General features: G+C 38.7%; 1 protein-coding gene and 1 long non-coding RNA gene across 3 annotated transcripts in view; one reads left to right on the forward strand and one right to left on the reverse strand.

The window, feature by feature from the left end:
* Window positions 1-2,068: 2,068 nt before the first annotated feature.
* Window positions 2,069-22,782, forward strand: part of gdf11 (growth differentiation factor 11) — a 40,631-nt gene continuing 19,917 nt past the window's right edge. For both annotated transcript variants that reach the window (XM_047346760.1, XM_047346761.1), the window contains exon 1: window positions 2,069-2,802. In XM_047346760.1, coding sequence (XP_047202716.1) covers window positions 2,388-2,802 — 415 coding nt within the window. In that variant the 5' untranslated portion in view covers window positions 2,069-2,387. The remainder of the gene's footprint in view (window positions 2,803-22,782) is intronic.
* The window catches only part of LOC124856387, a 40,256-nt gene continuing 35,017 nt past the window's right edge, over window positions 17,544-22,782 (reverse strand). Inside the window, exon 3 of the long non-coding RNA XR_007035315.1 lies at window positions 17,544-17,985. This is a non-coding gene — a long non-coding RNA (uncharacterized LOC124856387). The remainder of the gene's footprint in view (window positions 17,986-22,782) is intronic.

Consider the following 22,782-nt stretch of genomic DNA (forward strand, 5'->3'; position numbering starts at 1 on the left):
AGTAACATGGCTCCCCATATCATCACTGAGTGCGGAAACTTCGCAACAGACCTCAAGCAACTTGGTTTCTGTGCCTCTACATTCTTCCACCAGACTCTGGGACCTTGATTTTCAACTGAATGCAACATATACTTTATTTGAAAATAAAATGCATCACACTCCTCCCAAACCTACGGTTATCACAGTTGCTTGTGCATCGCACCTTTTCCTTCCACTCAACTTTCCAGTACTGTGTATACAGCACTCTACAAGCATTTGGGAAAAGGTTATCACAGTTAGGCTTATTAAACACAAGTGCATGTCAAATGCTTTGCACAAATGCCCCTTTTTGACTCCATTTGGAGAATGTTTATCACAGTTGCTTGTGCATTGCACTTTTTCCTTACACTCAACTTTCCAGTACTGTTTATACAGCACCCTACGAGCATCCAGCTTCTTTAGTGACACTCTTTGTGGAGGAGGTCAGTGGCTGCCTGCTGGATAACTGTTGAGTCAGCGTTCTTCCCAATGACTGTGTAGGCCATAACTTAATATATATATATATATATATGTCAGTCAGTCATTTTCTACCGCTTATTCCATAGTGGGTCACGGGGGGAGCTGGTGCCTATCTCCAGCAGTCTATGGGTGAGAGGCAGGGTACACCCTGGACAGGTTGCCAGTCCATTGCAGGGCAACACACAAACAACCACGCACACACTCATTCATACACCTAAGTGCAATTTAGAGTGACCAATTAACCTAACAGGCATGTCTTTGGACTGTGGGAGGAAGCTGGAGTACCTGGTGAGAACCCACGCATGCACGGGGAGAACATGCAAACTCCATCCAGAAAGACCCCTGGTTGGGAATTGAACCCAGGACCTTGTTGCTGCAAGGCAACAGTGCTACCAACTGCGCCACCGTGCAGCCCTATATATATATATATATATATATATATATATATATAACTGTTATATATATATAGATATATATATATATATATATATATATATATATATATATATATATATATATATATATATATATATATATATATCTATATCTATATATCTATATCTATAGATATGTAGATATAGATATATAGATATAGATATCTATATATATATATAGATATATATTTATATATATATATATATATATAGATATATATTTATATATAGATATATCTATATCTATATATATATAGGAGGAAACTGCTTCCTTGCAGCTGCAACAGTGAATTTAAGCCGGCAGGTGTCCCCGATGAGTCAACAATGCAGCACAGGAAACTCGGTGCTCAAAGACGTAAAATGTTACTGGAATGAAAACTTTTACCAAAACATTCACAGGCACTAGTATATAAAAGAAAAGTAAAACTGACAATTTCTTTCTGACAATAGTCTATTTAGATAGGTTTGTCACAAGTTTCCGTGTAATGAAAATCTATCATGTTTAGCAGAAACTGGAATGTTAAAAAAAATGCATTTCTTTCAGTATAAATTTATTTTAATGCCATTTTTAAAAGACTTTGTACGCCTTCTCCTACTACATGTTTATTGCTGAAGACTGTGGTAAATAATTTTAGGCTTATTAAACACAGGTGCACGTCAAACGTTTTAGTGTTTTGCACAAATGCCCCTTTCTGACTCTATTTGGGAAACGTAATAACCATTAAGTGCTTGCAATGGCCTGGTAGAGGCAACTGAAGAATGCACCAAATAAATGTTCATAAGTGTGTTATTTATATCTGGTAAATTCGAGAGAAACCCATCCAGCTTATATTTAATGCACTGTATATTTATTATATTTAAAGCCAAAAAGCACTCTGCAGGAGCCACTCGTTGTTATAATACCTTAATTGGTCAATATGTCTAATGTAAGTGAATTGCTTGTGAACTGTAAGACATTTACACTCCCATAACAGCGCGTCCACCCTCCCTTCGCTCTGTCCCTCTTGACTTGGTGACAGACCTAAAAGCCTTTTGTTGAAATCTTAGCCAATGGAGACGGATTACGACACCGGGCTGCTGAGATATATAAAGAGCCCCTTTTTGACCGCACTTGCACATATTTTTTTCAGTGACACTGCACATGCACACACCTCCATGGACTAAATTGCACACGGGGACCCCACCGCGACCATCATTCCGCTAGTGAGCTGGCTATGCATTCATCAGGCAGATAATTTACCTTTCAATCAAAAGAGCTGGTCACACACTGGAGCGCACTTTTTTGACAACTTTATTTCAAAACCTCCTGCAGAAAAAAGGCGACCCACTTCGGGCTGATTGTGGATTAGATGCATGTCAATGATTCGGAGGCTTTTTTAGGCTGAGACAAGGACCCAAAGGATATATCAAGGAATAAATCAAGTAAAAGAAGAGAAAAAAGTTTCCTCCATCATCATGCAGAGGTACAACTTTATACAGTGCTTAGTGGCGCTCGTCTTCCTGGGACTGTCAGGGAGCGACGAGCCCAATCTGCTGCAGCCTCCTGCCAGCGAGACGCCCACGGACGCGGGGCTGTATCTGCTGGACGAGGACGCTGGCTCCCACGAATGCTCCGCCTGCGTTTGGAGGGAGCAAAGCAAGGTGCTGCGGCTGGAGACCATCAAGTCCCAGATCCTGAGCAAGCTGCGCCTGAAGCAGGCGCCCAACATCAGCCGGGAGGTAGTCAACCAGCTGCTGCCCAAGGCGCCCCCGCTCCAGCAGCTCCTGGATCACCACGACTTCCAGGGAGACGCGTCGGCCCAGGACGAGTTCATGGAGGAGGACGAGTACCACGCCACGACGGAGTCCGTGATTACCATGGCCTCAGAGCGTAAGTAGTAGCCTACCACTGCACAGCCCAACAAATGCGTCTCCAAATGAGGGTCCTGTGCGTAAAATGGATCAGTGAAGTTCCTACTTTTCCAGATTTTACATTCCTTCTGTTTGTTTACCGCTTTCTAATAAAATTAGTCAACAGAACTCTCTCAGATGTTCCTGTTAAATAAGGATGAGGTGCAAATCTGAATAACCAATAATCAGGACCCATGTCAATCAGGAGCAAGCAGCTCCTAAATGGCCTGTTAGTTTTTACGATGGTGATGCTGATGGTGGTAACGCTGATGGGACAGAATATTTAGCAGTCAGGTTCAAACTTTTTCCTTGTCTTCATGTTTGTGTTTCATAGATAGAAAAGTCATTTTTAAGTTATAAAATTAAGAATCAGTTGCCTGCATCTTCATCCTCTTCTTTTGCATGTGCGCTAAAATCTGGACTTACCACCCATTAAAGGACCCCTTGATTGTTGCCTCGAAGAAATTTGTTCGTCCTCTTATAGTTTCCCATAAATGCAGGCGGGCCCCTCTGAGACATTTTATAAAATTACTGTTGAACCCTGACAGCTGTGCTCTATCGGTCTTTTATAGGAGCCTCTACCGGTTTCCCTGCTGTTCATCGCAGTGAGAAAAAGTGTGTCCAAAAAGCTGCCATTGTTCCCCGTCATGCAGCAGGCCCCCCCACCGCCCGTACTTGCCTTTTAAATGCGGAGTTTATAGGCGCAGTTTTTCCCCTCTCTCTTTTTTTAACCTCAAGTACACAAAGAGCGAAACTCTTAGGGTCGAGGGGAGTGTGTGACCTTTTCCTGGCAAATCGTGGGGCTCAACAACATTTACACACATAATATATTCTGCACACACACTTCCAATTATAATTCTTTCCTTTGTGAGCAGTTATCTAAGTGGCTTCGGGTGTCTCTTGAGCATCCTTTCTCCTCTGTCAGAAGAACAAGACATGTTAGATGCTCAGAAATTCTTCTAAATAGAGGATAACATGTCAAAATTGTTCTGGTGGTGGCAGCATCATGCTGTGGGAATATCTATCTATCTATCTATCTATCTATCTATCTATCTATCTATCTATCTATCTATCTATCTATCTATCTATCTATCTATCTATCTATCTATCTATCTATCTATCTATCTATCTATCTATCTATCTATCTATCATCACCCTCCACAACATGAAACATGGTGGTGGCAGCATCATAGTGTGGGGCTGTTTTTGATTAGCAGAAACTGAGAAACTAACTACAGACCCATTCAATAAAAAATTATATTATTGAAAAGTTCATTTATTTTAGTAACTCAATTCACTAACTGAAATACATTTTATAGATTAATTACACACAGGCGGCTGTTTTGAAGCCTTTATTTCTGTTAACTATGATGATTTTTAACTTACAGCTAATAAAAACACGACATTTAAGAATATTACATCGGATCATAAAAAATCTTTTTTAATAAAGAAATCTGTGCTTAATGAAAAGTATGTTTAATACCTGCTCAAAGGTTGTTGTTTTCATTTTGAACCTGACAAACAAGCATCATCAGAACATATATTCTAATTGATTGAATATGACTGTATAGTTAAAGGGAAAATTGATGGTACAAAACATAAAGAAACTCTTAAGGAAAATCTGTGTAAGTCAGCATCATGCTCTGGGGACATTTTTATCTAAGTGGTTTCACTTATGGGCTTCAGCTGTCAGAAAGACATGATATGTTAGCTGCTTTAAATATATCCTAAATCTGCCAGTTTTCTGCTTGATGATTAAAAGATCAGAATTTTTCTGCGACCAAATATTGTTTATCAGAGAACATTACCTTTACCAGATACTGGACCTGAGTGGATTCTACCCTTCATTTTTTGCAAAACATACTCTGAAATAACTTGATACCTTGTCAATGGATATGACGCCTCCTAACTGTGCATTAATGATGGCCCCAGTGGCAGCAGGAGCGGCTAATGACGGAGATTATACAGCTGAATCAGTCATGTTAAAACACTTCAGCTGTGCTTTTTTTTGTCGGTTTGCCTCAGCTCTTTACCCCAGCATCAGTTTTCAGCAGCCACCCTCCTTATATCTCTGTTAGTACCCCCAGCTCCTTATTCTTTTTTACACCCTTTCTTCCAGTTCTTGTGGAAGAGTTGAGAGAGAATGAGTGCATCCCTATTTTCTTTTTTTTAGCCTATGGCGATTAACAATCCCACAGGATTATGAATGCCTTTTTCGCTTTCTCTGATATAGAAGGAGAACTTCAAACACTATTCCCTGCACACCTCCAGCCCAATCACCCTTTCATGGTTGTGCACACTGCCTTTGATGGGCCATGGGGGTTCATACAATACATTCTGAATTGGACCTGTGCCTGAGTTGCTTCTTAGTATTCACTCAAGGTACGTGGGTGCTGAAGTGGGGGTTGAGCGGGACCTTGCTTCCTGGTTTCTAATTAAATATCATGGAAAAATGAGTCTATATATATCGTATGTGGGATTTAATGCGATATCTCCCTCTTTACAGCATATTGTGTAGATAATTGCCTCGCATGTTGTATGAAAATGAACTGGGTCCAAAGCTGTTTACCATGGCACTATTTAATACAATTTGACATGCAACATAAATTCTTTGCAGAGATTTTAGGTGTACAATTGTGCTCGGAACAGCATACTTTGGGGCTTAGATTTTTTTTTACTCTAGGTAAGCATAAGAATTTAATCTGAAGAGTCGCTCTACTTAGTCTTTAAACTTTGTTGACCTCATCCTACGTTTTGTGCGTCATTCTCTGTATGTTTATATGCTTGGATGAGATTTCCCGAAACACCTTGGAAATGCTCAGAAACAGCAAAGAACCAGAGATGTTCCACCTCCGGTGACTAAAATCCCAACTCTCACTGTTTGTTGCAGTCAAGTTTAAGTCGCAAAAAAGAAGAGTCTTGATTCTTCTTGAGTAATATTATTTTCACTCCCCTACCTGGATATATAGGAGAGTTCCAGTGATGGACCTTTGCCTTCCAGTCTTAATTACAGTGCTGTTAAAAAGTTATTTCCCCATAGTTATTTTGAACATTTCACATCATCAACCCAATCAGAGTATCAGACGAAGATAACAAGATGTAGTTTTCAAATGGCGATTTTACTTATTAAAGAGAAACCAACCTGACCCTATGTAAAAAAGTAATTGCCATTTAAAACTAATTGCCATTTAAAACCTACTTGCGCCACACTCGGCGGCACCAACTGCCGTCAACTGTAAAGATCAGCGCTGGCCTTTCACAAAGCTTTGGAGAAAATTTGGCCCATTCTTCTTTGCAGATTTGTTCATTTCAGCCACATTGGAGGTTTATTAAACATTACCAGCCTGTTTAAAGTCACACCACAGCATCTTAATTGGGTTGAAGTCTGGATTTTCACTCGGTGACTCTAAAAGGTTCCTTGTGTTCTTGGAGCCATTCAGAGGTGGAGTTACTGGTTTGCTTTGGATTAATATCCAGCTGCATTACTTAACTTTAGGCTTAAACTGATGGCCAGACATTCTCCTTCAGGATTTTCTGCTGGAGAGTAAAGTTTACGATTCCATTAATTACAGCAAGTAATTCTGATCCTGAGGCAACAAAGCAACCCCAGACCATCACACTACCACCACCATGTTTAACTGTTGGTATGATGTTCTATCTCTGAAATGTCATGTTAGTTTTATGCAAGATGTAACTGGATACACACCTTTTGAAAAAGCATTGATTTGTCTCTTTAGTTCACAGAATATTTTCCTAAAAGAGTGCTAGGAATACCTAAGATGTTTTTTGGCAAATGTGAGATTGGCCTAATGTTTAGATGTTGTTCTAGGTTCTTTTTGTGAGTCATTGAGTCCCCGAGTAATTTTGGCAGGCAAGCCACTCCTGGCAAGGTACGTCACTGTTTTGTGAGTTCTCCATTTGTGGATAGTGGCTCTCCCTGAAATTCAGTGAAGCATTCGAAATGGCTTTGTAATCCTTTCCAGACTGATAGATGTCAATGACTTTGTTTCTCATCTGTTCTTGATGTTCTTTAGTTCAGGGCACAATGTTTTCCTTTTTGAGATTGTTTAGCCTACTTCATGTTTTCAGACAGGTACTATTCAGATGATTTATTGATTCTACATGTCATGCAGTAAGCTGCCTGGGTAAAACTTTTCAAAGAATTAGGTTAATTTACTGGTAATTTATGTTATAACTGGTGGATGTGGGTGGGGATGATTACTATTTCACATAGATTATACTTTTTTTGTATTTACTCAGGTTATCTTTTTCTAATATTAAACTTTATTTCATGAACTGAAATACATGTGACAAAAAATGCTAAATTAAAGGAAGATTTTAAGGGGCAATTTTTCAACAGTACTGTATGTGTTTTAACCTCAAAAAATGTGTCCAAAATGTAATAAGTAAATAACCATTTGAAGAAAAATCTTAAACCAAATAGTTATTTATTACTTCACTTAAAATCATTTTTTACAGATTCTAATCAATTTAATTCATGCATCAGAATTAAAACTTTCAGAAAGTTCCAACATTTTTATGTAACCCTGCTGAGATAAGACACAAATTGTCCTGCACATTAACACACACGTTGAGGTATGACAGTGCAGATTTCCATGTGTGCACTTTTGTGTGGACACACAAAGATGCCCGTGCACGTCCCGTCACCCCGTCTCACACACACACTCCAGAGAAAAGTTCTCCTATTGACAAAAAAAGGTCACAGAGTTCACAGCTATGTGATATATTGGACAAGAAGACTATTAGCCTCATCAGGTCTCTTTCTTTGGCACCAAAGACGAACCGGTAGTAACTTCTACACTTATACCCCCACTACACACACACACACCGCACACACTGCCACACATACACACACTTGTCCACTAACCACTCCCAAAAAAAACAAGTCTTTTATAGTGTTGACCCTATAAAAGGGTCATTTCCTGAAGGTGCAGGAACCATAAAAATAAAAAAGGAGAGCGCTAAAAGGACAGAGCTCCAGAAGCCGGACAGTCCTCGGCTAACTGGTCAGTGTTTGCTGGAAGTCGGTGACTATGTGAGGTTTTTATAGATTTATTTATTCCACGGAGGTCTCAGTTTGACGATGACACCTGTTCATCTTGTATAGCTGCTGCCTGGAGAAAATGCCTGGAGAAACCTTGAAGGTGAATTGCACGGATGCTGAGAAATAAGAAGTTTGTTTGAGGCAAAGAGTCTCTGCAGGGCTGTAGAAACTGCACAACATATTGTCAACTTTATGGCTAATAAAATTTCAAAGGAACCAAAGTCTATTAATAAAAGGACAACATTTCTCTAGAACTTCAGGAATCTCACTCCTTCCTCTATTCCCACGCTCCCATGGACCATTCCCTGCACCCCTTAGGCTCTCTTCTACTTTTGGAAATATGTTCCTTTAGAGTTTAATGACAAATCTTAAAACACTGAAACCCAGAGGGAAGTTTGGAGACATATCCTTCTCTTGCCCGTTTCTTTTTTCTGAAAGAACCCCTCAGTTACTCTGTAATCAATGTAAAAGAGCCTGACGGAGCTCAGTGTATTGAAGTTTAAGCTGGAGAATTGAATGAGAACGTGAGGGAGTCCGCAGGGAACAACATGCAGCCCAGTCCTATCCTAAAGGGACAGAAATAATGGAAGGGTTTTATAGGTACAATTAAAAAGACCTGAAACAGATGTTACGTTTCACTAATAAAGAAAATAATTACTTCACACCAGTAATTAAGCCTTTTGTAGGGACATGGGTGAGAAGTAGGAGGAGGAGGGTGGTGAAAAGATAAAATGGAGATCATTGAAGGGATTATTGTTGATGGATGTGCTCAGGCTTCTGTGTGGTCGTGAGCGAAGAGGTGCTGAGGATGAGTTTATGGAAGAGTCCATTAAATCTAAGAGGCGTTTAAGCAAACGAAACGCTGCATGGGCATAACGTTGGATCCCATGAGGGAGCCACTACATCAGAAAGAAGCACAATTAACAGTGGATTAGCTCCTGATTATCCACATGAAAATTTAATTAGTCTCTTCTCTGTGGCACGGGGGGGGGCTGCAGTTTCTTGCTGTAGTTACCACCTGTATTTGTGTTTCTCCTCATCATCTAAAGACTTTTCTTTAAAGTTCTACTATTTTAATATGAGATTTTGGGGATTTTTTAAACATAATGGACCAAGAGACGCTCATAAAAGGAATTTTGAATATGGGATTGTGCTTGAAAATTCTCTATTGAAGATTTGTTGAGGAAAAATGCTTGGAGGCAGCTTTGGCATAATGCAATCACATTGATTTTTGTCTTTAGAGAAAACTTGGCAGTCTGACAGATTTTGGTGCCGTTTTCTCTTGTATCCTCAGAGAATAGAAAAAAAAGTTTCCAGGAAAAATGTTGTACACTTTTTGTTCATGTGAATAGCAGGAACAGTTGTAAAATTTGAGATTAGAGGACGTTTTTAGAAAAAAAAACTAAACTCTTTCTGTTTAAGTTAGCTCAAAACCGTTGCTGTAGGTTCAGTTTCACTAAATACACTGCTCAAAAAAATAAAGGGAACACTTAAACAACACAATATTACTCCAAGTAAATCAAACTTCTGTGAATTCAAACTGTCCACTTAGGAAGCTACACTGATTGACAAACAATTTCACATGTTGTTGTGCAAATGAAATAGACAACAGGGGGAAATCTTTGGCGATTAGCAAGACACTCAATAAAGGAGTGGTTCTGCAGGTGGGGACCACAGACCACTTCTCAGTACCTATGCTTTCTGGCTGATGTTTTGGTCACTTTTGAATGTTGGTGGTTCTTTCACACTCGTGGTAGCATGAGACGGACTCTACAACCCACACAAGTGGCTCAGGTGGTGCAGCTCATCCAGGATGGCACATCAATGCGAGCTGTGGCAAGAAGGTTTGCTGTGTCTGTCAGCGTAGCGTCCAGAGCCTGGAGGCGCTACCAGGAGACAGGCCAGTACACCAGGAGACGTGGAGGAGGCCATAGGAGGGCAACAACCCAGCAGCAGGACCGCTACCTCCACCTTTGTGGAAGGAGGAACAGGAGGAGCACTGCCAGAATCCTGCAAAATGACCTCCAGCAGGCCACAAATATGCATGTGTCTGCACAAACGGTTAGAAACCGACTCCATGAGGATGGTATGAGGGCCCGACATCCACCAATGGGGGTTGTGTTCACAGCCCAACACCGTGCAGGATGCTTGACATTTGCCAGAGAACACCAGGATTGGCAAATTCACCACTGGCGCCCTATGCTCTTCCCAGATGAAAGCAGGTTCACACTGAGCACATGTGACAGACGTGACAGAGTCTGGAGACACCGTGGAGAGTGATCTGCTGCCTGCAACATCCTTCATCATGACCGGTTTGGCAGTGGGTCAGTAATGGTGTGGGGTGGCATTTCTTTGGAAGGCCGCATGGCCCTCCATGTGCTCGCCAGAGGTACCCTGACTGCCATTAGGTACCAAGATGAGATCCTCAGACCCCTTTTGAGACCAAATGCTGGTGTGGTCGGCCCTGGGTTCCTGAGGTCTAGCAGGACAATGCTAGACCTCATGTGACTGGAGTGTGTCAGCAGTTCCTGCAAGATGAAGACATTGAAGCTATGGACTGGACCGCCCGTTCCCCAGACCTGAATCTGATTGAGCACATCTGGGACATCATGTCTCGCTCCATCCACCAACGTCACGTTGCACCACAGATTGTCCAGGAGTTGGCGGATGCTTTAGTCCAGGTCTGGGAGGAGATCCCTCGGAGACCATCCGCCGTCTCATCAGGAGCCCAGGCGTTGTAGGGAGGTCATACAGGTACGTGGAGGTCACACACAATACTGAGCCTCATTTTGACTTGTTTTAAGGACATTACATCAAAGTTGGATCAGCCTGTAGTGTGTTTTTCAACTTTAGTTTTGTGTGTGACTCCAAATCCAGGCCTCCATTGGTTAATAAAATTCATTTCCATTGATGATTTCTGTGTGATTTTGTTGTCAGCACATTCAACTTTGTACAGAACAAACTATTCAATGAGAATATTTCATTCATTCAGATCTAGGATGTGTTATTTGAGTGTTCCCTTCATTTTTTTGAGCAGTGTATATAAAAACAAGTCATCTTTCCAATTTTTGGCTCTGTCTGCATTGCATGCTGTGGCCCATTCTCAGGTGAAATAATAGTTTGTTTTTCTGTGGGACTCTATGGACATAGACATGTAGAGATTTAGCAATAAGGAAAAAAAGGAAATAGAAGAAAATAAATATATAAAAAGGGGATTCACCAATCAGAGATTTTGTAAAGCTAACCTGCCCATGTCAATTTTAGCCAGTTTAGATTTCTATATGACAATTATAAAATAAAACAGTTTTTTTCTACTTACTGCATAAACAGAAAAAATATGTATTGTACTGCTGCCCTGCAGCAAAAGTTGTCCTGGGCAACCTGTCCGGGGTGTACCTCATCTGACAGCTGGAAACAGGCACCAGCCCAGACAACCCTGCAAGGATAAAATGGGCATAGAAAATGGATGAATTTCTCAGCTCTGCGTTACATAGCTGTTGTTTTTTACATCATTGTAAATCTACAAATATAGTGAAATCATCCGGGTTATACAAATTAAGTATTTGAAGAATTAAATCAAGCTTTATTGTAAGTATGCAGGAGCCCTAAGGATTTACTCTGATGTGACTGATCATTAATTATTTACTTTAGGACCAGTATGGCTTCACACCATGTGAGAGCAAGAAAGAGAGCAGTTCTTCTGTTAAACGGTATTTCATTAACATTTCAAAACAAAGACAGCATCATTTTGGACTTGGAATTTTGGATCTTATAGAAGCATTTGGCAGGATTAACCCAATAAGTGTGGTTAGCTCTACTGACTATAAACATCAGTCCCTGTGAGTATTCCCTGTAGAGTTAAAAAATCCTTAACTTAACTTTGATATTTCCAAAAGACTGCCAACATTTCCAAAATCAGTATGCTCTGTGACAGAAACAATGTGACTTTTGAGAAGGGTAGAACAAAACAGCTGTTGTGTAATTCACTCAGTCTCTGATACTGAAATTACACGAGTCTTCTTCCCACAGTAACAACTTCCACATCGAAGAATGTTTATGTCAGCTTTGGTATAGTGTGCTCAGTGATCAGAAAAATATTGGATTTTTCTTTTCAACCAGCTGATCACCAATTAGTGCCATTCAAGTGTATAAACCCTATATTTTGGTTACTAGCCGATTTCTCACTGCATCTCTAGCTAGATGGCATTAGGTGAGACACTTATGAGACATCTAGCAAATTTACTTGATCTCTCCTCATCTCAGTCAAATATAAAACACATTAATACTGCTTTCATTTTATGCTTTTTAATATTTGAAAACTATAACCAGGTGAAACAATTAGTCTATATTTAGCTAGACAATAATCACTTAAATTTGAAATATAATAGTCTGTAGAGGCAACTACATATCTATAAAATGTAATTTTATTACTTTGGTACATCTATTAATCAGTTGTTAAAAACTGAAATGAGTTATGTCAGTGGAGGAAAATGTTCATCTTCATAGTCAGCAGTGGTAAATTTGAGTCAGTCCATCAAAAACCATGGAGAGGCTTTAGGTAGAGAACAAATATGAGATCATTGCCTACATTAACATATAAGAAATGAAAACCTTGACTTTTGTTTCAAAACACATGTTCAATAGCAATTTACTAAAAAATTGATTGCATTCATAAATGCTGGGAATTTTCTTGCAGATAAGAAAACATCTTTTCGGGCTCAACTGAGTTTGAGAAGACAGAAGAAAAGTTATATTGTAATCTATATTTTCTAGATTTTAAGCAACACACTGGTTCCACAGATCTTCTTGCCTGCACCTGGTTTTCCATGATTTTATTTGGATTGTTGTGTTTACAAAGATTTACCAGTTGATAAGCTTCCTCAGATCAATGAAAATCTAAGGTCATGTATTTTAAAACTGTATCTGGTTGGAAGTAGAGGCTGAAATTTTTTCGGGAAACCCACGGGTCACGGGATTCCCATAGGAGACAGCATTAGTAAAGATCACGTGATTGGGACGGTACAAGATAAAACATGAACGGGAGCAGACGGGAGCGGAAGCTAACCAATAGGAGGGAAAACAAACTAGGATCAATTGTCTTTGGAAATGTAAAACTGAGACTTTGTTATAAACTTTAAGAAAAAAAAACTTGAATCGACGCCGCCATTGTGTAGTTTTTTTTCCAAGAAGCCTATACTATAATGCGAGTCAAACGAACTACACGACCCACAAGCCAACCGTGCTTCTGATACGTTTTCCACCTGCGTTCAGAATGGAGGGAGCAAACGCAGGTGGAGAACTGGACGTGGTAAAATTGGATTTGTAACTAGGGTTGCCAACTCCTTGATAAATAAATAAGGGACACCTCCTGGTAGGGCTATCCAACCCCACTGTCTGCACCTCTAGCGGCCTGGTGATTTTTTTTACCCTTTATCTTTGTGTGAAATTACTTTGGAAACATTAGACTCGAACCCAAGTTTAATTCGATGCATGTTTTTGACTGATACAAATATCCATGGAAAAACAATTATACAGCAATTTATAAAATAATTTATTCTTTTTGCAAAATAAAATTACTAGACAAAAACAAATATCCTTCTAAAATAAATAAACCACTATTGAAAAGACCTCGGTTCTTAAAACAATATAAAAAAGCATAACAGTATAATGCAAAACATTTTCGTAATAGTGCATTTAGTGCAAACAAAAAGTCTGTAGAAAAGTTGTAAACATAAACACTTGTGCCTTAAAGGCCATGACTGTACAGGTGTAGGGAAAAAAATATTGAACTAGTGAACTAAAAACTGCAGTGCTGAATTATGTGGAAACAACCTATTTTTTCCATTTATATTTCATTTGAGGTCTTGCTGCTGCAAGGAGTTGTTTGTTTTTCAGGACTACCGAGTAAAACTCTGAGCAGGACATTTCATTAATTAGACTGACAATTAGCTCACTTCTCATTAATTCTGTAGAACATTTGTTCCTCACATCAATCCACTTATTTTTCATGATGGATAAAATATTTTCCACAAACCCACTAGAAGAAGGGATGCTGAGGACAAAGGGTACAATAGCCTGGATGTTGGGGATGTCAGCTGCCTGAAGAACTTGCATCTACCTCTCTGCTGTTCCAGTGGACTGACACTTCACCTTTTCCCGAGAGACTGTAGTGAGGCACTCTATCTATCTATCTATCTATCTATCTATCTATCTATCTATCTATCTATCTATCTATCTATCTATCTATCTATCTATCTATCTATCTATCTATCTATCTATCTATCTATCTATCTATCTATCTATCTATCTATCTATGCGCTGGTTACGAGCGCTGAATAAACACGGGCCTTTTTTGTCGCGTAAGCGGCGAGGAGACGCTGGGGAAACCGTATCTGATGGGAAAACGCGAATCGACGTAACACCTGTATCTACCCTTAGCAACGGTACCTGCTGGCCAATGAGATGAGTGGAAATATTCTGTCAGCTCATTGGTCACAGAGCAGGATATGGCTGGTAATGAATTTATCGTAATGTTAAATATAAAGCACCCCATCATTTATTAATTCTATTGACATTTTAGTGAAGATTTTTGATCCACCTAATAATACGGGACTACGTGCGTCCCGTTTCAGCTCAATACGGGACGTGTACTTTTTATTCTAAATACGGGACGATTCCGTTTTTCAAGGGACGGTTGGCAACTCTATTTGTAACGTAAAGTCAGAAGTAAGGACTTATCTATTAAACTCATAGATCTGACAGGAAAGTCGCAAATATTACCGAACTTCAGGAGAGTTGAATGCAGCGGTGTTAACACGCAGTCTGCTGCTTGTAAAACGTGTTTAGTTGTAATCAAGTTCACCGGTGATTAAGGGACACTTGTAAGGCAGATTCTGGATTGAATCAGCCCTGCATCTCTTCATCAAACCAAAAGTACCATCATGTGTCAAGTCTCATCTGACCAACAAAATTACTCGCATGTGCTCTAAAGATTTAAGAAATAAGGTACGGAAGCCCGCGAGAGGAATTTTTTTTATTTTGCGTTCCCACGCAAAAGTTGTTAATCACCTTGAGAAAGCTGTGCATTTTGGAACAGCAGCACATTTGACAAACTGCTCACAAAACAAACAGCACTAATATGGCATTGGTATGGTTTATTTGTCATACGCAGGTTAACATGCAGTCAACAATGCGATTAAATGCTTGGGATAAGAAGAACCGTTCAAATCACGATAAAAACAAAAGCACTAATGGCGTGCAAAAAAAAAGTACACATCATGCAGCAGCAATAAGCAAATAAAGTGTCACAGATGTGGTTTCGTGCAGTATTATGGTCCAGAGTTCAGTAGTTTGACAGCTTGTGGATAAAAACTGTCTTTAAGTCTGATTGAAGATCATTTTATTTAAGGCCAATTTCAAAGTAAAACTCAATAAATCTCAAAAACGGGTTTAGTGTTTGTTCCATTTTTGCAGTTATCTGGTTTGGAAACTATCCCACAAAGTATTGCAAGATAACGCAAAGACTATTGTGTGGGGACGCAAAAGTATTGCGAGCGAACGCAAAAGTATTGCGTGGGGACGCAAAAGAAAAAAAATTCCCCCATGTCCCCCCCTCATAGAAGGCTTCATCAAGGGAAAATATTAAATAAATATGTTGTGAAATAGAAAACAATTGAGTGTATCATTAAATGTACAATTTATTTTAATACATCATTAAATATTAAGTGTACCACTAATTATATCATGTCGTCTTTAAAATTATACTTAATTATTCAGTGGCACGTGTATTCACACTTGCCACTTTTGGTCCGCTTTAAATGGACCAGAGTTCGTTTCCCCTCTTGGTCCGGACCTTTTGTGCAGGTGTGAATACACTCAAGCGAACCCTGGTCCGGACCAAACAACCGGACCGAGACCCACTTTTTGAGGTGGTCTCGGTCCGCTTCCAAACGGACTCTGGTGCGGTTCGCTTATGGTTTGAATACAAACCGGCCCCGATCCGAACCAACTACAAAACGCGTACGTCTCTTTGGACATAAAAAGCCACTGTAGCCGGTAGCAAAGGTGTGTGTTGTAAGGTAATCATACCTGATAAGCTGTGTGTTGCTTAGCAACACTACCGGCTTGTTGCACGTAGAGAACGTCGGCGTTCAGGACGTATTCTCCGACGGGGTTCCAACATTATAAATGGAACATTTCAAAGTCTGTGTTGAATGAGCTGCTCTTCACCCTCACAATAATATTGCAGCTGTAGTAACGACACAAATATGCAGAACAGAGGTGCTGAACGCAGCACGTCTACGGCTGTTTTCCTCAATTTCCAGGTCTGTGTTCTGTCCCGCCCCCGTCATTTTTGTCCAATGGGAACAATGATCGTCACCCTCGTGGCTTTGTTTACAAGTAATAGTTCACTTGCAAAAAGTACAATGTGAAAACAAACCGCACCAAATGAAAAAAAATAATGTTAACTTTTGGTCCAGACCAAACAAGTGGACCAAATGACTTTCCTGGTGTGAATACACCCTTAATTGCATAATAGTCTATTTCATGATATTGTTTACAATGATGAATTAAATAAATAAATGGTACCTTTAATTTAATGGCACATTTAATGTTACATTTCTTTCATGTTACATTTACTTCACTTATGGGACATTCACAACATTTATTTATTTAATGATTTTATTGTATTAATTTTGTCCAGTTTGACCCTCCATTCTTGATGCCTGTATAGGAGGTCATGTCAGAATTTGAATCAGGTGTTCTGGAGCAGACAAACATCTAAAACTTACAGGGAAGGGGTCCCTGAGGACCAGGGCTGTGAACCATTGAGGTACAGTTTCTAAATTGTGATGGTAAAGCCATTTGCACTTTTGTTCACCAAGTACAGTTCTCTTGTTAGGTGCATTTTTCTTTCGTTTTAGCAACTTGAAACATAAAAGTAATGTAAATGTTCAAAGGAAACAATCACTTAATAAATGAGAAAAATACAACCATGTACATTTTGTTTATTCAGCTAAGATAGGCATGGTCTGTTTCCTTGTTAAATATTTTATTATGTCTTCATTATTATTCTTTTTACGTTAACTGGCCTTTACTACAGCTAAAAACAGGGACCTAACTGGTCCTCCAAAGAAATTGCCAAAAGACTAAATGAAGAAAACAAAAATGGGAGTGGCACAGGAGTGGGAGTCGTTCTAAATAGGGGCGGGATGGGAGTGGGAGTCAATTTACCAGGAGTGGGACGGGACAGGATTTTTTTTGTTATGCTGGCCTGGGATTGGGATGGGACAAGACATTTTTCTGTGGGAGCGGGATGGGACAGGAGAGAAAATCCACTCCCGTGTCACCCTCTAGTTGGCCGGTCATTGCCCTTGTTTTGTTCAGAAATATAAGTTGAAAATAGGACTGAGCCTGGTGTCGTTTCCAAATTTTGTGTGAACAAAGACATTGAGGACGAAGTTTTGAGAGCTTATTGGAGACTGCCCAAATTCCATTTTTTTAAAAACCTGACAACTTTTCAACCACTTTAAAACATCAGTAGACATCTAAACAACTTTCCCTTTTCAACCACATTTATTTTCAAATGGAAAGAAAAGTGTCATGATTCTAGGCCGTTTCTTGGCCCATATGCAGAATCAAACTCAGAGACAGACTCAATCTTAAAACATTTATTTTTAACCCGGGTGCAAATGCAACAGGGTGACTTCTACAACGTGCTTCGACAGTGTCTGGGGAAAAAGAGGAACGATAGATAAAGCCGGAGCTACGGCATGAAATGCAGGTTATTACACAGAGAGTGGCTTACTGAGTTTGTCAACGTTGGATGATTAGTGGAGATTGTCAAGGTCCTGGTATTAATCCAATAGTGCAGGCGTCTTTTTGTGAGGTTTCATTTTAAGATGAGTTTCGCTGAGAGGGAAGTTGATGAAGGCTTGTGATCTGAACGAGGTGGGTTGGAGAGCAAGCAGGCAAATGATGGCTGAGGATGCTGAAGCTTTAGTGGAAGACTGTGGAGAAGTCTCTGGAGAGACCTGTCGAGCAATAGCTTGTAGACGTGGCTTGAAGTGGTGTGAAAAACACCAGAAGAGATACAACCTGAAAGGCACAAAAAGAGAAGATCTGAGCTTGAGGCGGATAAGTTAAACACTTAAACTATGTTCAGAAATGTTTTTCAGGTAGATACAGGTCAGCAGAGACACAGAGATCCTCTATGTTGACAGAAACTCACAACCCATTTTCATAATCACATGCACACACCAGATCATGACAAAAAGTAATCTTTTTTATGTATTTCCAACATTTGTGCTTCAGGAAATATGTCATGTATTACAGATATATTTCAGTAAAGATTTAACTTTTGTAAATGTGGGTATCTTACCTCAAATGGACAGCACCCAGATAGATCTTGTTTTTGGGCAGCAGAGAATAATTTTCACAGCAAGAAAGAAAAGATTCCAGTGGGAATTTTTCCCATCTTAAACAATAAAAAAACATTCTTTAGTAGTAGTCGTATTTTGCCTGACTCCTCCATTATACATTTCCTCTGATCCTTCAGTCTAAGACCACTGTCTGTCCCAGGGATGAGTATTTGTTTTTCCTTAGGTCCATCTGACTATTAAGGGGGACTCATTTTCTGAACTCTGCTATTCTAAAAACATATATTATAATACTGATATTATAATATATAATATATCATATAATATAAAACTGATTTTTGGTAGAGCTTCACTATATACTGTCTACTTGGATGCCATATTTGTTACAATGTTACATTTCATTTGCATACATATTCTGCATGGCAAAAAATATTTATGGTACATTAGATGGATTTTTCATGCCCTCAATCTCCACACTTAATGGAGTGAGTGACTGAGATGCTATAGCTCACAAGGATTGGGTGTTACTCGAAAAAAAGTCAGCAAAACGATGGTCAGTCGAAATAAATGTTTAGTCATTGCAATATTCCACAGTAGTAATAGTATTAAATGAAAGCAGCTGACTTCAAAACAAAGCAGTTTTATTATTTAAATTTGCATGCAGAAAGTAAATGTTCATAGGTACTCCATGTGACTCTACTTCAAATAAACTCAACAATTTTTTTATTCAGCATATCTGTACTTCTCTAAGTAACCAGCAACAAGCTTATAAAGTTCTTCTAGTATAACAATTTCCATTTAACAGCACCTACACAATAAAGTGTCAGAACCATGGACACCATTTTCATCATCAGCCTTGATGTCCTGTCCACTTTCATCAAAAGCAGTATGCTACAGTACAGTGACATGGCTACACTCTCTGCTGTCACACTGTCCTCAACTACACATTGTGCATATGAAACAACAATGTTTAATAGTATCTTTTAAAAAATAAATCTGCCAAAGAGCAGCAGAGAAACAAACTCAATGTGTATCAGTGCCAGAGCTGAAAATTATGTTATCAGACAGAACAAAATATAAAGTTACGTGCAAATGCTGGGTTTTTAAAGACTAAAATAAAAACAACCATACAATAAATGCAAAATAACAAATTCAGGCAGATGAAACACTTTTCCAAATCAAATGTTTTCAACATCAAACTTATGAAACCAGTACTTACAGTAGGTAATGCATGTATGTTAGAACAGGGTACAGAACCTCCAGGGACAATATCTTCTTTTTAATGTGTATTCACTTGATCTCCAATTGCCACAGCAGACTCAGTGGATAGAAAGTACCATATAAACATCAAAACTTGTGTAGAAGCAAAAATACTCATTTTAACATAAACATTAACTGTCGTTCTGTGTCTGGTGCATTTTGGTTTAAAACAAGCTTGTTCTTCATTCAATGAAGTAACCAGAAATTAGCCAAAGATTTTACTAAAGTAAGAGTGGCGTTACTTCAAAAATAATATTATTCAAGTAAAAGTAAAAACTATTCCTAAAAGCTTTTTTTTTTTTCAAAACGTTATTCAAGTAAATGTAACTGAGTAAATGTGACTAGTCACTACCCACCCCTGCTCGATGGCAATTTTATGTTTAGTTTTTTTTAATGTTTTTTGTGTCAATACAGAAACATTAAAACACAAGTTATAACAATAAGAATTGCTTGCCAAAACAAGCAGTAGTACAGCAGTTTTAAGATGTTAAACCAAAGCAACTAGTAAAGAAAATTAATCCATCCTTCATGTTCTGAATTTTCCAATCCTGATTTTCCTCACTGTAAAGAATCTCAGACGACAGCAGTTTCCATATTTTAAAGTGTGTTGTTGTAACGCACTTGTAATGTGGGGTGATTTAGAAAAGCCTTGTGCGTAGACTTCTGATGTTTTTCATAAAAGATACATCAGAAGTTAAGCCCAAACGTATTCATACTCCTGTCAGATATAGGTCAAAAGTGATCTTTTAATTTTCCCACCAATTACTTCTGACTGGAATTACCATTAACGTTTTGAAGCAGCCCAACCAAAAAGAGACCTAAAAATATAAGACCTGGAACTCAATCATCAAAAAGACCAGTGGAGCTGGACACAAATTATAAGAAGTATTTGATGGCAAAACGTTTATTCCACAGATTTTTAAGAAAGATATACAATTATTTTCACGTCTTTTTTATTAAACCTTAAATGAAATAGAAATTATTATTATTATTATTATTTCAAGAATGATGAACATCTTGCATTAATTTGATGCCTGTGTGGCCTCCTATCAGAAACAAAGTGTTTGGTTTATTTCTGATAGGAGTTTCTTGAATAGGTTTCCTTCATGTCTGTTTTCTGCTGTTTATGTTCTCAAGGTGTTGTTATTTTAGTTCATGCTTTTGTGTATTAGTTTATTAGTTAATTCCCATATTCTTTGTACATTAATATTTATATATCTGTTGGATTCTTCTTAGTGTTTCTGTGGTTCTCTGTTCAGCAACTGTGTTCATTAATCTCCTCCCCTCAGCTCCCTGCCTTACTTCTTCTCAGCTGTTTCTCATTCTCCCCTGAATGCTCACACCTGCTTGCGACGCCTTGTCTACACAATTTTGTCGTTATGAATAAGAGACTTAGAAAACTTCTCCAATAAAAATGTACATTATTTCAGTGTTGGTTAGGGCATAAGGCAGGGCAAGTTTATCTGTAAACTATCATTTATGCACAATGTAATTCAAAGAGCTTTAGAAAAAAATAAAGTAACAGCAATAATGAAAACTACATTGAAAACAAGAAATGCATTAAATGAATAATAGTAAATTTAATAAACAAAGAAATAACTATAAAATTAATTAGACTTCATTGGGTTAACTACAGTTAACAGGAATGTTTCTGTTCAGATTCAAAAGAGCCAACAGTTTCTGCACATCTCAGGTTTTCAAGATGTTTGTTCCAGAGTCAAGGAGCAAAGAAACTACAGTAAATGCAGCCTCGTTTTTAGTTCTACTCCTAGGAATACTGAATGAGCAGGTCTCTGCTGACCTTAGGGGTCTACGTGGTTCACAGAAAACTCTAAAATGTATTTAGGCCCTAGACCATGCAATGCCTTATAGATCATGAAAACTATTTTAAGTTACAAACCGGGGGCCAGTGCAATGATTTAAAGACTATTGTGATATGATGTTGGTCAGGACTTTGGCAACAGCATTTTGGATAAGCTGCAGCTGCCTAATTGATTTTTTACAGAGACCAGCAAAGAATCCATTACAGTACCCTTACCTATTAAAAATAAAAGCATACACCAGTTTATCTGTGTAAGAAAACCCTTTATTCTAATGATTTTAGGGTGACAGGGAATTGATTTAGTAATAGATGTTATGTGGCCATTATTAGGGAGGTCTGAGCCCAAAAATCCCAGTTTCTTGCATTCTCTATGATCTTTAGCCTCACTGTGTGTAGTTGAGACCTAATCTATGATCATGCATTGTTGGGACCAAAAACAATGACTTCTGTGTTTTCTGCAGTAAGTTGGAGGAAATTCTGGCCCATCCACTTACTGGTATTATGAACACACTGCCTCAGTGATTATAATGGATTGTGGTCATGTGGTGATACAGGAATCTAAAATTGTGTGTAGTCAGCATATATAGAGAGAGATGTTGTAGGAATATGTGATCTGGGGGATCATGTAGATGTTGAATAAAAGTGAACTGAGAATGGAGCCTTGAGGAACCCCATGTGATATTTGTTGGCAGTCTGCTAAATAAGATCTGAAACAGTCTAACACAGAATCAGACAATCCTATTCAGTTTTCCAGTTTATCAGTACATGATTAACTTTGTCAAATGCATTATTGAGATCCATTATTAGCTACACAGAAGTTTTAAGATGCATTGCTTTGAAGATGCATGCCATTTGAAACCTAAATTAAAGGCATGCTTTAATATTTTTAGAACAAATATCACTGAAGAGATTTGCATGACTTAGAAGCCAATGAGCATCAGTATAACAAAAGTGCAATCATTCTTGTTTCAGCTGAATTATTCTATTCAAAAAAATCATTTTGCTTACTTCTTTGTGGAATAAAATGCAAATGGTCTAAAAAGTTAATTTAGTTTAATGAAAGCCATTTGGATGTGCTTGTCATTTATTAGCATATGTAAAGTATGTGCAAGGTTCTGCTTGTGACAGAGAACCACATTGTGTTTTGCATGCGTGTGGATGCACACAAACAGTAGCAGTGACACCCCAGCATGCCTCATGCTGTCCAGCTGTCCACCTTACTGCAGTTCACTCCTCTTCCTGTCCCGCTGCCCAGCAAACGTCCTGATAATACAAACATATGTAACATTAAAACAATGAGCTTGGAGTGTGTTCACTGCTGAAAGCAGTTTGGAGGCCATGTATGTTGTGTGTTTATGTGGGGCTGCCTGTTTCCAAGTGTGCGTGTTCACTGAATTAGAACAGGGAGCATTAGGAGGTGTCTTTTGTTGCTCC

This window comes from Girardinichthys multiradiatus, chromosome 20, assembly GCF_021462225.1.
Source record: "Girardinichthys multiradiatus isolate DD_20200921_A chromosome 20, DD_fGirMul_XY1, whole genome shotgun sequence".
NCBI lineage: Eukaryota > Metazoa > Chordata > Actinopteri > Cyprinodontiformes > Goodeidae > Girardinichthys > Girardinichthys multiradiatus.